The sequence below is a fragment of the Alosa alosa genome, chromosome 6 (genome assembly GCF_017589495.1).
Source record: "Alosa alosa isolate M-15738 ecotype Scorff River chromosome 6, AALO_Geno_1.1, whole genome shotgun sequence".
In the NCBI taxonomy this organism is placed as follows: domain Eukaryota; kingdom Metazoa; phylum Chordata; class Actinopteri; order Clupeiformes; family Clupeidae; genus Alosa; species Alosa alosa.
The window spans coordinates 5559939-5572232 of NC_063194.1; the positions used below are offsets into that span (position 1 = coordinate 5559939).

Consider the following 12294-nt stretch of genomic DNA (forward strand, 5'->3'; position numbering starts at 1 on the left):
TGCTGGTTACTTGTGAGTGTAAGTGACTTTGTGTGTGTCTGCACATAAGTATGTTGTTGCAACTGCAGAGTGTTCAGTTAAACCTCATATTATTTCCTGGAGGGGTTTGGTCTCAAGGTCTTTGCCATTGGAAACAGTTTTTGCCATTGTCTGCAGGCCAGAATCAGCAGGTGTCAAATGACACCCCAAGCATGGATTATCCCAAACCAAAAGAGGAACAAATGATTAGAAATCAGTCACAGTGATTTTTTTTTGTTTGCACCATCCCAGTTTCAGAAAGTATTTGTCAGCTAACAGCTATCAACTTCAAGGCAGTTTCAGTGGTTGATATTTTTCACATTTGATATTTTCACATTTAAGTCATGTGATGCAAACACATGCATGGTGGTGGTGGGGTAAACATGAGTGACAGAGAAAATTGTAAAAAAAAAACTAAAATCTTTCTATGTGTGTGTCAGCATGCATGTATGAATGTCAAGGGTGTTTGAAATGCATCTGTGTATGAGTGTGTGTGTGTGTCAGAGAGAGAGAGAGAGAGAGAGAGACAAAGTGTGTGTGTGTGTGTAAGATAGAGAGAGAGAGAGAGAGAGAGAGAGAGAGATAGAGAGAGATGGAGTGTGTGTCAGCATGTGTGTGTGTTTGCATGACAGAGAGAGAGGGTACATGCATCCTCTGCTGACAATATAAATAACCATGCTGAGTCTGAATGTTCCTTTTATGTATCACGAATCCTCCAGTCATATCTGTTTAGACCCAGAAAAGCTTAGTTTCCTCAAAAAAATAAGGTGGATATTTAGGAGCACTGAAATACTCTTCAGCACTGTGTTTTGTATGATATACAGTCTTTTATGGCTGAGTTGAAGTTACTGCCAAATGAGTAAGCATGCCATTTAATAGCAGTCATTAGTAATCAATAAATTAACTTTGATTTTTCACCCACCACACCCTGACATACCGACAAATAAACTTATTTGACAAAATGGCAATAGAGGTCACTGGAGAAAAAAAATTGCCACATTCATTTCAGAGGTTTAAAAATTAACCGCATTGCCAAATGGCAATCTCTGCTTTCCAGAACTGTAGTAAATGTGCCAAGACGTGGAATGTGTTATATGTCTTTTTACTGTCTAAGTAATGGATGTGAAAGTTAAATAAAAGTGTTTTCTGTTTCTGCTTACCATTTAAAGTCTAAATTTGCATAATGTGCTGTATTACGCAACTATAGTCTATAAATCTATGAAGTTTACAAATCTAATCATGCAAATAGGCGAGAAGTGGAGTATCGGGACCCAGTGTAAGGAATGCCTACATTGATTTCCTTTTTGACCAGTGTTGCCACATTCTGCAGTCTGATAAAGTGACATTTTTTTGTAGACGTAGGTGTCTGACTAAGGCTCTTAATATGCCAAAAATAGGCACATGATCAATTGACTGATGATACGCCACTCACTGGAATGAGGAATTAGATAAGGATGATGTGTTAATTTTACAAATATATAATACACAAAGCTTGTGTTATTCTCTTCACAGGCCCTACAGTCAGTGGAAGAAAGTAAAGCATCCCAGACCTGATTATGACAGAAAGAGGGATTGCAAAATTCGGGCAAAAGGTCCCGTTTACGGCTCTATGCTCAGCAGTGTTGCCACAGTTACCTTGAAAAAGTAATCTGATTACCGATTACTGATTACTCCTTTAAAAAGTAACTTAGTTACTTTACTGATTACTTGATTTTAAAAGTAACTAAGTTAGATTACAAGTTACTTTCAGCAGCTGCCGACAACACCCCCACCGCCTCAACATAAAAATAATAACCGGTTCTGCCAATACTCACTATACAGGAAGTGCATTTTAACAGTAATGCCAACAATGTATATATATATACTTTTTTGATCCTGTGAGGGAAATTTGGTCTCTGCATTTAACCCAATCGGTGAATTAGTGAAACACAGCACACAGTGAACACACAGTGAGGTGAAGCACACACTAATCCCGGCGCAGTGAGCTGCCTGCTACAACAGTGGCGCTCGGGGAGCAGTGAGGGGTTAGGTGCCTTGCTCAAGGGCACTTCAGTCGCGGCCCACTGGTCGGGGCTCGAACCGGCAACCCTCCGGTTACAAGTCCAGAGTGCTAACCAGTGGGCCACGGCTGCCCATCACAGCAGACACATAGCAGACATCCCAACCTAACCTACTTAGATACTGAAATTCAGATGTTTGTTCAATAATGTCTAGTCAGTACACCAAATAAGGAAGGCCTATTGATATAAATTGTGTTAGTAAAATATGTAGATTTTGTAGTTTGGCCTTTTCATGTAGCCTTGGCAACTAGCCATCTAGTATAGGCCTGAGTAATATGCAAATGAAATTACACTTGTTAAACTCACCTCAACAAGTCTTTTGCAATCATTTAACCTGCCGTGAGCAATGCTAGTCACTGTTACAAACAGTGCAGTGTGCAAGACTATCATTATGTTTTACTCTTATGAGACAATTGGGTACACTTTTTGTAGTCTGATGTGAAATGGGTCTTAAATGTTCCTTTTTGAGGGGCACTGACTCTGCCATGACGCTCCTGTTCCTAGATACACTAACTGAACTGATTAATTAAGTTCGGGAGAAAAGAGATATAAGCTAAGCCCACCTACACTGAAAACTGATTGGTTGATTTAGCAAAACAGACCATGCTCTCTGTCTTGGATGCGCTTGCAGGCACACACGCACCACTCCTCTCTCTCTCCCTCTCCGTTGTGTGCGCGTTTAACTCAGATGCACACGCGTCCGGTCTGGCTTGCGTGCTCTTGTTCGCTCTAGGTTCCGGGAGATTTTATGTAGGTAATTTGCAGGCGTCAGGATATCAATATGTGGGAGACTCCCAAAACTTCGGGAGACTTGGGATGTCTACACTGTAAACCCGGATAAGTTGAGTTTACTTAAAAAGTTTGAGGTAAGTGGTTGCCTTAAAAAAATTAAGTAATGTGTAATTAATACATTGAGTATATTTAACTTAAAATCTTTAGCAATATCGACGACTTTGTACAGTTATTACACTTAAAGCAATAAGTTCAATGCACTAAATACCAAATTGATTTAACTTAATATCTTTTGCAATATCAATTGCTTTGTATAATTATTACACTTAATATCTCTAAGTTCAATGCACTTAATTCAATGTTGATTTAACTAAATTACTTGTAGTTTACTATGAAAGGGCAAACCATTCTAAAAACAACAAAATAATGTCAGAAAATTGACGTCTTTATTTTACTTCATTTTTTTAAGCTTCAACATTGCAACAAAGGTATATATATATAGGTCAACTGGTCACTGATACTTTAGGGAGGCTGGTACACAGGCAAATGAGAATGACCTGAAGTTTGCAAAAAAGAAAAACGAGCATCTGCTTGAAATTGCAGCAGAATAATCTGAAAGCAAAGTTCACAATAATCCTAAAATTACGATTTTTTTCTAAATATTACCAACAGCCTGAAATAAAAATGAAAGAAGTGAAATCAGTGGCAATACCAAAAATCTTACATTAAAATGTAGTTTCTTAAAGTGCAAGCTCACAAAAACACATGACATCTAGAACAGTAGCTTAACCCCAATTTACTCTGCAAGCTGGTTTTTCAGAGTCTGAATTTTGGGTGGCAGCTGACTTTTACCCAAGTTGAACATCACTTGCTGGACAAAGAGGAAAGTGTTCTTCATGTATTTGAGATAGTCCAAATGCAGTGCATACGTCAGTCCAAAAAGGACACAGAAGGCCTGAGGAAGGTTGGCCGGTCCATCAAACACCACGTTCCCTTCCAGGACGATCCCCAGTCTGGATGGGTTCAGTGGTGAGTTTTCCTCCCCGATAATGATGATCCCAACCGGAGTCTCATTGTAAGCCTCTTTGTCAGCTGCATCCTAAAAGGGTAAGCCAAAGATTGACAAGGAGAGACAATAATACTCAATAATGAGTATCAAAGCGGCAGCTTAAGCAAACCTATGTGGACAAGCTCCCTTAAGTTTCACTTTTGGTTTGCTTGCTTGAGCTTGCCCCCATAGGTTCGCTTTAGCTGCCGTTTTGATACTCGGTCAATATTGTGCCAAATTGTTGTTATTTTTCCTACTGACAGCACTCTGTAACCTCGATCAACAGGGCTAGGGGTAAAAAACAGCCGGAGTTCTCCTTTAAACACTACATGAAAAAGTTGCATGGTTTTAACTAATGGGTCAAAATGAAAAAGGATAATAAAATAACTAAGAATTAACTCACAGAGCACGTCTTGAAGAAGGCAGAAGAATCATCTCCTAAAATGATTGGCAGTCCCCGAAGGCAAAGGCGTCTGATGTCGGTTGTTTCAGAGGTCTGGAAGATAGTAGACACACAATACAACAAAGTTTTCAAAGGATACTCACATATGTTTCAATTTTAGACATTTCCCACAATTTCTTGTGACAAAAATGGAAATTTACAAGTACAATAAAGAACATGAAACTCATTAAAAAGAAAAGATGAGAAAATTAAGCATTGAAGGATAGGGAAGAACATACAAGGTACATGGCAAGAGAAAAAAAGAAATCGGAAGAGAAAAGATGAAATAAGGAGAAGGAGGGCAAAGGAGAAAAAAGATGGTAAGAAACAGTAAAATAGTTTAAAGGGAGAGGTCAAGTCGAGTCACCTTTGTTAGCCGTAAAAGTTCAGCCAAAAGCTGACCAGTGAGGCCTTTCTTCTTCTTGAAGATCTCCATTAAATTTGTAGAGATATGGTCTAGTGCATCAAAGAAGTCTCTCAGATTTTCCCCCACCACCCTGCTAAACTCATGATATACCTGAAACAAAGCAAAAAACATACGCGCCCCTGGTCAAAGTAGTGCAGCCATCTTTTAACATCTGGTCACTAAGCAGGCGAAAGCATTAATCTGCTAATTTGCTATTTGTCAACATAACAATTAACAACAAAGAAGGACATACATTTTTTTCTAATATTCAAATCACTCATACAAACCTGACTTTCTGTGAAAAGAGCTGGCCATCGCTGTAACATTTGGCTGATGACAGGCTTATCTTTGACAAACTCCTTTCTATGAAGAGCAAAGGTCACGTCCATCTCTTTCTTCACAAGGGATGCATTTGGCTTGGTCTTCATCATTTCATGGACAAGAACCTGGCGAGCTCCTTCCATGTTGTGGTCTTCCATCCCTTCTGGATATTATGAATTATAAATTGCAGATTCTATCTATAAAGCACGAAATCACTGTCTGTCACTCTCTGGACAAGTCAAAGAGAACATTTCTGTCTGCTAGCTTGTCACAGAACATCCAAAAGATGTTAACGCCACAGAAAGTGTTGCATGCACCTGAAGGGAGATAAATGCAGACGTTCTATTTAACATTTGCTGGCGCAGAGCTATGAAAGCCTAGCTACTCGGCGACGTCTTTCGGCAGAAGAGTCGTTTATGTCAAGCAACACCTGTCTTTGGAAGAGTAAAGTCGCCTCTACATAGATACACCTATTTGAATCAGAACAGCACTTACTCTGTAACATCCGGAATACAGCCGATGACCTCCGTTTCAGCTTCCAGCCAGCTTAACAGCTAGCTACTGACCTAGAAACGAACAAGATGTTAGTGCTCAGTGTTTCCCCTACAATGTATTTAACAGCGGCGCAGCGCTGCTGCAACATAATATCACGAGATTCACTTAACACACTGTAAAAGCACAATGGCCAACGTCATCTCGAAATTGTTTTCTGAAAGTCTTGAGTAAGTTAAGTGCATCAAATCCGCACTTAGCCTCTCATTATTCAGGACATATATGCGGCATGATGTTTCAGGTGATTACAAGCCCAAAGACAAGTCTGCAGCCCATATGGCTAGCCTACGTTCTGAACACGGTTACATTGTTTAGCTATCTGACTGATGGGGTCTTGCTCCGCCACAGTGTAGCCTATGGTGTCATCGTTCACTTGTAGGTTACACAATAAATAGCCTACTTATAGGCCTGGTGACAATAAAAAATGATATTAGTTATATTTCATCACCCGAAGCTGTTTGTATGCCGTGAATTAACTTGTAGCCTATGCCATATGTTAAGCTTGAGCAATTCCTCTGATCCAAAGCCTGCTTTGACACATTGACACTAATGTGAAACATGCATCCTCCTCTCCTAGCCTACATCAAATAAAAGAAACCAATTCATGATTACCGAAATGAATTTAACATGGGGGAAAAAAGTTTGTTGCGATTTAGCCTACTGTTGTGATGCGGTTCTTTCTGCTGATTGGATTTACCCCCCCCCCCCTCTTGCTCCGGCTGACAATTTTATCCAGAGAGCTGATTTCCCAAAGATGAGCCTCCATCAACATTCAACGACAAATTATTAAAACGTAAGTAATGCAATAGAGTAAACCAATGTGCTACAAGGTGTATGGTCTTAACGTTAATTGTAGCCTAGACTTGTAACGTTAGCGTAGGGCTATGTGTAATGTTTGCATGGGAAAGCTAGGCTTAACACAGTCTAGGCCTGTTTAAACTGTCTGATAGTTAAAGGAAATATGAGCATATGTTGGCATATCATTATAGCCTAAATTCTGTCCACTTAGCTATAATAGGCTATCACAAACAGACCTTTTCTACGTTTACGGCATTAGACATATAGGAGCCTATATTCTCTTATCAGAAAGACATGTTCTCATAACTTCAGCGTTCTCTTGACGGTGAGACGAACGGTCGCACTTCAATCAAGTAGCCTAGGTCTTTTTCGAGTTAATTGTGAGTGAGTTGTATGGTAACTGTGGGAGTGATGTAGAAGAAAAGTGAGTATTTACTTTTTTATACGTGGGTTTGTTGTTTTGGGACTGAGAATTAGACTACAAGGAGAGCATCTGGCTACGTGCATGCGTGTCAGCATTAATGCCCCCCCCCCACAATTCAATTCAATTCAAAGCCCAGAAAAATTAAGTGCTCGCAGATTGGGTGTGGCCTTTGCCATTAAGACAAATTTAAATAAATTGTAAATAATCTTTTAATTATTAATGGTCATTAAATGGTTGTGCCATTTAATTTTTCTATCATTTTTAACCAATAATGTAAAAGAAAGCTGAAAATGTCCACAAAAGAAACACGAAGGTATGATATATAAAAAAAAAAATAATTAAAAAAAAAATGCTAACAACCCCAAGTAATAGCACCGCTGCTGGAAAAATTTCTAGGGGAAACACTGGTGCTAGTTTAGTGGAAACACCCCTCCTCTGTTGAGAAAGTTCGTCAATTATCGCTAACGGAGAGCTAACAGATGAAAATGTCTATGGAACTGGTAGACGTTAAAACAAAGTTTCCACCGCTCTGAATCAAAAAACACCCTCACTCACACTGAAAAGTAGTCAGCGTTAGCTTAGCGCTAGATGGAAGTGTCCATGGAGCTAGCAAACACAATCCATTGAGAAAAGTAGCAGCTAGTCAGCTAGTAGATACCTAGCTAATGGGAATGTCAGTGGAATTGACAGGCTAGCACTAGACATTAGAAAATGTTTTAACTCATATCAAGGTTAAACCAAAACCCTGCCCTTCCCCACCAAGAGCTGCTTGCAAAATCTCCACTGCTTTAAAACACTCCCTCCCCTGCTGAGTAGGCTAGTCAGCAAATGGCAGCTAGCTAACAGACGAACATTTGGAACTGCTGGTAGATGTTAAAACTAGCTAAATAAAAAACGCTATTTTGACACCTCTCTTGGTTAAAAGTAACATTCACGTTCATTCGACAGCCGCTTGTTACTTTTTTAAATGTGAAAAATGGTGAAAGCAGTGTTTTGACTTACTTGCAAACCGTGGAGCAGGTGGTGGATGTGTTCAGGCAAAGATCCTTTTCTCTTGTCAACGTCTCTAATTTAGGGGGGATTTTTTGAAAAAGAGGTGTGGTCATAACTCAAACTTACTCAGTTAAGTCGATTCAACTTAAAGTTATTCACAAATTCGACTTTATCTACAATTTTGTAGACTATACTTAAAATTGTTAAGCAATGTCATCAAACTTGTATTGTTTAATTGCAATGTAATTGTTTTTTTTTTTTAGTGTACATAAAATCCAGGCTTACAGTGTAGCTAGACAGCACTTTGTCGCCAGCACAGAATGTACAATGTACCTTAATGTTGTCATGTTTAGCTGACACAAACTCAAAACTAGATGTACCGCATAGCGGTACAAAATATGACCGCCGCTCAGTCCTGTACATCCTTTCCGCGAAAATAAATCACACTAATCAATTTGTCTCCATCTTTTACTCCATCCCCCACTCTTGAAACTTTTGTGTATTCTTGTTTGGCATGCCTGTGTGTGCGTGTGTGCGGCTGCACAGAAAGTAGCCTACTGGCGCTGAAAAGGTGAATAGATTGTAGAATAGCCAAAGAAGTTGTAGCATTGTTATAAAACCTTTAAAATCTCTGAACAATCACAAGTAGGGCAGTTCATCACAGTTCATCCATTGCAACTGGATTGATGAAAGGTCACTTACACCTGTAGGCTACATTGTATTTGGGAAAAGCAAAAGGTATCAGCATAATATATTTATTTATTTATGTATTTATTTATGTATTTATTTATTTATTTATTAATAAACAAAAACATCTGTCAGTTTCATGCCGTTTTCAACAGCTATCAAAAACAAAGGTCATTTTTAGATAGATGGATTTTTTGTGAATGTTTCTTCTTCTGCATAAGATTTTAGTCATTTTTAGTTCATGTGATACTTTAATGTCAATGCACAAATTAAGTAACAGTAGTCTGAAACGAAATGCTGTTTTACATCTAACCAGTGGTGCAAATAACTGACATGTCCAAATGGGCCTTGATGAAATGCGTCGCTAGATTGTGCATACACATTTTAACGGGCCAAAGTTGAAGAGCTGTTGTCCGTTGTTGTTCGTGCAAATATAGGCTGATTCATGTTCCCTTGCACTGTGTAACTGAGGTATATGGCTTGTCTGGCTTTCACCTGACTAAGCTCAATCTTTTAAGAAATCAAAAAATAAATAGCGGGCAGATCAGGTTGGGTTCACCCAGCCTAGTCCATAGGCGCCCGATATTGTCTAATTTTCCGATTGAGATATCCACGCTCTGGCTATTCTAAATGCAAAAATGCATCAGAGAGTTATGACAAAACTGTAACTAACAAACTAGATCCTAATAGAAAGCTGTTAGCTTCCCTAAGCTACAGGTAGGCCTATTTACAACATAAATTGTCAATAGGCTATGCTGGCGACATAAATAAAATCTCCTTTGGAAACCAATGGCTTACGCCTTACAGTATCAAGCGGACTTACACTGCCATATCGTGCGAAAAGTTGTAATAACATTCACGCAGCTCCATGAGTCAAGGAAGCCACTTCTAAATGGGACCCACTACACAGTAGCTTAAGTGTGTTGCTAAAGCAGCCATGAAAAGAAGGTGTCATTGTTTGGATACTTAACACACACGTGCTTTTTAATCTCACAGACTACAACTACCAAGCTGGAATCAAAGCACATCGATTCCCCTCTCACACCCTGCACGCACTTCAAACAAATAAACAGGCGTCTCAGAGGCCGTTTACACGACACAGCCGGGTGGATTTTCTCTTACCGCTTTCACACCTTTAACGACTCCGGCAAGAAAAAACCTCGCGTGTACACACAGAGGTGTAACCGGCTAAATGTGCTGTAGTGCATATGCCAGACCAGTCGATGGCGCCGCTGTGCAGACGCTTCACGATAATTTCGCGTGAATCGCGTAGAAGAAAACATTGTTGAAACAGTTTGTTAAGCCAGAGAATGTCTAATAAGTGCTCTGGTTAAGCAGTCGCATGAAATAACGAGACTACAGACAATTCGGTTTTCAATTCAACTGTTAAACTAATAAAGTTCATTTTCAAGGTATGTGACTGCTATGTGAAATTTCAAATGCTTTGCCTACGCATTGCATTAGGTCTGAGCACCACTGGAGAAAACACTAACATGCAGTAAGCTAATGTTTAACTAAGTTAAGCTAACGTGTGCTTCTAACTTAGCCACTAAAAGCTGATAGGCTACATTGTGCACATAAATCATGACAGGGGAAAGAAAAACATTTTAATATGATAAATAAATGGTTTGGTTTGTTTTGACAAGCAACATGTCAGGTCGAGTGCCGTGGCTGAGTTGAGAGGTGGGGCTATGTCGTCATAAAGTTGCCGGCTTCGCACCTACAGGCGTCTACATGGCGAAAAGTTAGCCCGGCGGTTTCAAAAGTTCCCACCGGAAGCCGGTTTCAAAAGCTAACGGTTTCAGTCTCCTAAACTGCCGGCGTCGTGTACATGCAAGGCGTAACCGTTAACAAAACCTCACCGGTTTCACAAAAAACGGCGTCGTGTGCACGGCCCCTCAGTCTCACGCATGTATAGGCAAAACTGTATCAGTCCGGTGTAACGTTGGTAAATCTTCCATTGCACAGAATGATTTTTGTAGCACGTGCTACAAATGACAGTCGAAAGATACAATTACAGTGCTGCTATCCATTTGCTTGGTATAACCGCATTTATAGTTTTCTACAAATGCAATCAAATTGGCCTCCATCACTCAACCAACGCTAACATTATTGTACCTAGGTCCTTATTGATATTATAAGATTAACGTACCTGCAGTAAAAACCAAGCATGTCCGATAAACATTCTCAGATTTATTTCGGCTTCAAGAAGAAATGGGAATTACATTTCATGTGAACATCGTCCCTATCCTTATTAGGCGTTCTCTGCGGTAAACTACAGTCCTTGTAGGAAGCGTCCATTGTTTTTCCAACCCACTTTTAACTTCCAACAAAATTACGTCTCACTGCAACGATGCGCCATCTAGTGGACAAACGACTACTTATCGCCAATACTGGAAATGCAGCCATGATGATGATGATGAATATTTGGCTTTCTTTTAATCCTACTGAATTTGTAATTATGTATCGGCAGTTCTAATACCGATAGTATGTGCGTACCTGTGTGTGTGTGCATGTGTATATGTGTGCACCGCCATCTACAGGCCAATGAGTGTACAGTCACTAAATGTACACATAACCAAAATTTCACGCTCTCAAAACAGTTTTTTCTGATTGCTTAAGCACATTTTTTGTAACTATGGCTTTTTTTGCAAAACTCTACACACAAATGGCAAAACCTCTCACCCAATCAGCAAAACATTGTAGTTCTCTTGAAAAAGCTAACACACCTTGCTTAACTCTTCACACCTTCGTAAAAATGGTGTTTTCGTATCAAACAGTAAACACAAGCCATCACAATAATAAGCACACAATGTGCCAACTACACACTAATGGTATAAATAAAAAACACATCTGGCTTTTGCTTTCTCTGTGCACAAGGTAGGCTATGTCAGTTTGAGGTAATACTTTTGTCATAGTTCTGTAAACATACAGGGATCCAAACATCAAGTATTACAGTGTTTATTTAGACACATCAAAACAAACACAAGTGTTTTTTTCCAAGTCAAAACACAAAATACTGTAGTAATTTAACAGAGAAAAACAAAAAAATCAGTCTACATCATGTCGTCTCTGGGTCCGGCCACAAAATTTCATCTACATCACATGCAATATTCTCTAGTCCAAGGCACCGGGGAAAATATCTTCTGGAATGCCGTATCCAGGCCTGACATGATGCCTGGTCAACATCCCCACATGCCTCCTCCATTGCCTGTAAAAGGGCTATGCGCTGATGGGGATGACGGTCATACACCTTCCAGCGCCAGGCAGAGAAGAACTCTTCGATTGGGTTTAGGAATGGAGAGTATGGGGGGAGGTAGACTACAGTGAAGAGCGGGTGATCTGTAAACCAGTTCTTGGGACCAAAGCAGCCCCATGGAAGCTAACATTGTCCCATATGATGACATATCTGGTCTGCTCTTGTCCCTGAACATTAGTGAGCATGTCATGTAAGGTGTCCAGGAATGTAATACAGTGTGCAGTGTTATATGGGCCTAGAGTTGCATGATGGTGAACAACGCCATTCTGACTTATAGCTGCACACATAGTGATGTTACCGCCACGTTGTCCTGGGACATTGATTATGGCACGGTGTCCAATAATGTTCCTGCCACGTCTCCTTGTTTTAGTGAGGTTGAAACCTGCCTCATCCACAAAAAGCAGCTCATGACCCATGGCATCTGCCTCTAGCTCCATCACCCTCTGGAAAAGACAAAACAAATGCAGCATTGCGGGCCCATGCACAGCACTACAGTATGCACTTCCAGATTCAGTACCAATGATACTATAGCTTACCTGCACATAGTCATATCG

The 12294-nt window shown here is 39.9% G+C and overlaps 1 protein-coding gene across 3 annotated transcripts; it reads right to left on the bottom strand.

Moving 5' to 3' along the window:
• Nucleotides 1–3234: 3234 nt before the first annotated feature.
• On the bottom strand, nucleotides 3235–7895 carry LOC125296540. 3 transcript variants are annotated; one of them, XM_048246497.1, is made up of 6 exons: nucleotides 7804–7895; nucleotides 5523–5593; nucleotides 4994–5187; nucleotides 4668–4817; nucleotides 4262–4354; nucleotides 3235–3909 (listed from the first exon to the last, which is right to left on the bottom strand). In XM_048246497.1, exons 2-6 carry the CDS (start codon nucleotides 5530–5532, stop codon nucleotides 3607–3609), a joined length of 750 nt encoding a protein of 249 aa, XP_048102454.1. In that variant the 5' UTR covers nucleotides 5533–5593; nucleotides 7804–7895; the 3' UTR covers nucleotides 3235–3606. The 3 variants fall into 3 exon arrangements, with proteins under 3 accessions (XP_048102454.1, XP_048102453.1, XP_048102455.1); XM_048246496.1 differs by having other exon boundaries at nucleotides 4994–5190; XM_048246498.1 differs by having other exon boundaries at nucleotides 4994–5224.
• Between the last annotated feature and the right edge of the window lie 4399 nt (nucleotides 7896–12294).